The sequence below is a fragment of the Trachemys scripta genome, chromosome 1 (assembly GCF_013100865.1).
Source record: "Trachemys scripta elegans isolate TJP31775 chromosome 1, CAS_Tse_1.0, whole genome shotgun sequence".
Classification (NCBI taxonomy): Eukaryota; Metazoa; Chordata; order Testudines; family Emydidae; genus Trachemys; species Trachemys scripta.
Genome location: NC_048298.1, coordinates 210630789 through 210632377, shown reverse-complemented (window position 1 = coordinate 210632377; position 1589 = coordinate 210630789). Strand labels below are relative to the sequence as shown.

The window sequence follows — 1589 nt, the reverse complement described above, 5'->3', positions numbered from 1 at the left end:
TTAAAATCCATTTAAATTCCAGAAAGCCCTTTAATTTACAGGATGAGCATTTACATTGTATATTTGTGGGAGCAATACACTTATAATAAAGAGTTTGGTTTCATTATTTACTCTTAAACACCTAGATGTCCAAATCACATTTACACTTCACCAAATATAATTTTAAGCAAGCCTCTAAACTCTTACTGAATACACTTGAAACCTTTAACACGTTGTTAGTAAACATAGAGTAGAATTTCTTTTAATGTTACACAAGAGGAGATTAGCAACTAAACTATAACATAATCAGAAACTGGAGCTGTGTGAAACCATATGCAAAGGTTCTTTAAAAATCTAATTAAGTCTTTGCTGGACTTTAGTTCCTATATGCAAGTCCTATTGGCATCAGTGGAAAGTGAGGACACACTGCAGCCCTTGTGAAAAAACATTGGTCTTGAGTGGAAGATTTTTTGGTAAATGTTTTCTTCTGGCCTCTGGAACGAGGGCAGCAGGTTCAACATTTTCCTGCTTTGCTGAGAGCAGATGAAATTGCCCCAAACCTCTGTTTTCATTGTGACAATTTCAAGACACAAAACCCGGGATCTCCACACAGCTCAGCTCCTGAGATCAGTTTCAACAAAACTAACTGGGGCCAGATTCTGCTCTGACTTCCATCCTTGGGCAACCCCGTTGTGCAGGCTGTGAGTTGTTATGGCAGAATCGAGCTCACCTTTGCTACCCTTGTCATTGTGTTTATTGTCTTTCTACGTTTTGCTAGGGACTCTCCTCGCACCCCTTTGAAAGCCACACATGATTGGACTTTAAGCACATTTACTCATGCACTCCAGCAGCTCCATCCTGATGGCAATGCGCACATGCCAGCCTAGAGGTATTAATCGGATGTAGCGGGAAACAATCGGAGGGCGCAGGAGATTCTGGACAATGGATGATCTGTCTGAGTTTCCATAGAAAACCTACACAACACCAAGAGAGACAAAAAGGCAGGTTAGCACAGAACAGAGTGGGTTAAAGGCTAGATCTTCCTCTTCCCCAGATCATGTGACAATCCATTTTCATGCACACCAGTTTGCAAGCCAAAAATGTGAATTGCTGAATGACGTGGTGTGACGTCTGCACCAGGCAGTGCTGATGACCGTATTGGTCATTTGCAACAAATCTCTTCCATTTGGATGAATGGAATGAATGAATGAATGATGCAATGCTGCCTACTGGCTTCAAGTTACTCTAGCACCAACTCAGCGTAAATCATCCGGACTGGAGTTACAACAGTGTAAAACTAGTGTAAGTCCAGGGAGATTCAGACCTAGTTGTTCTTGTCCCCCCAAAAAACCACACTCTTTTTAAAGAAAAGTGACCCAAGAAGGGCAGGGGAGAACTGCAACAAGATTTGTCATTTTTAATTCAAAGGGCCTGATTTTCCTTTGTACTAGGGCTCTTTGCCATCTCTCTGGCACAGTAAAGTTGACATAGTGTCAATGAAAGTCAGGCCCCCTATGTTTTGGGACAGTGTGAGTAGGGCCGGCTCCAGGCACGTGCTTGGGGTGGCACCTGGTAAGGAGCGGCCAATCTTGGGGTGGCGGGGGGGGGGG

General features: G+C 43.3%; 1 protein-coding gene across 1 annotated transcript in view; it reads right to left on the bottom strand.

Moving 5' to 3' along the window:
- RS1 (retinoschisin 1) overlaps window positions 1–1589 on the bottom strand; it is a 21452-nt gene continuing 19863 nt past the window's right edge. The window contains exon 5 of the mRNA XM_034759015.1: window positions 1–953. Within this exon, the coding sequence (XP_034614906.1) occupies window positions 801–953 (153 nt within the window). The 3' untranslated portion in view covers window positions 1–800. The remainder of the gene's footprint in view (window positions 954–1589) is intronic.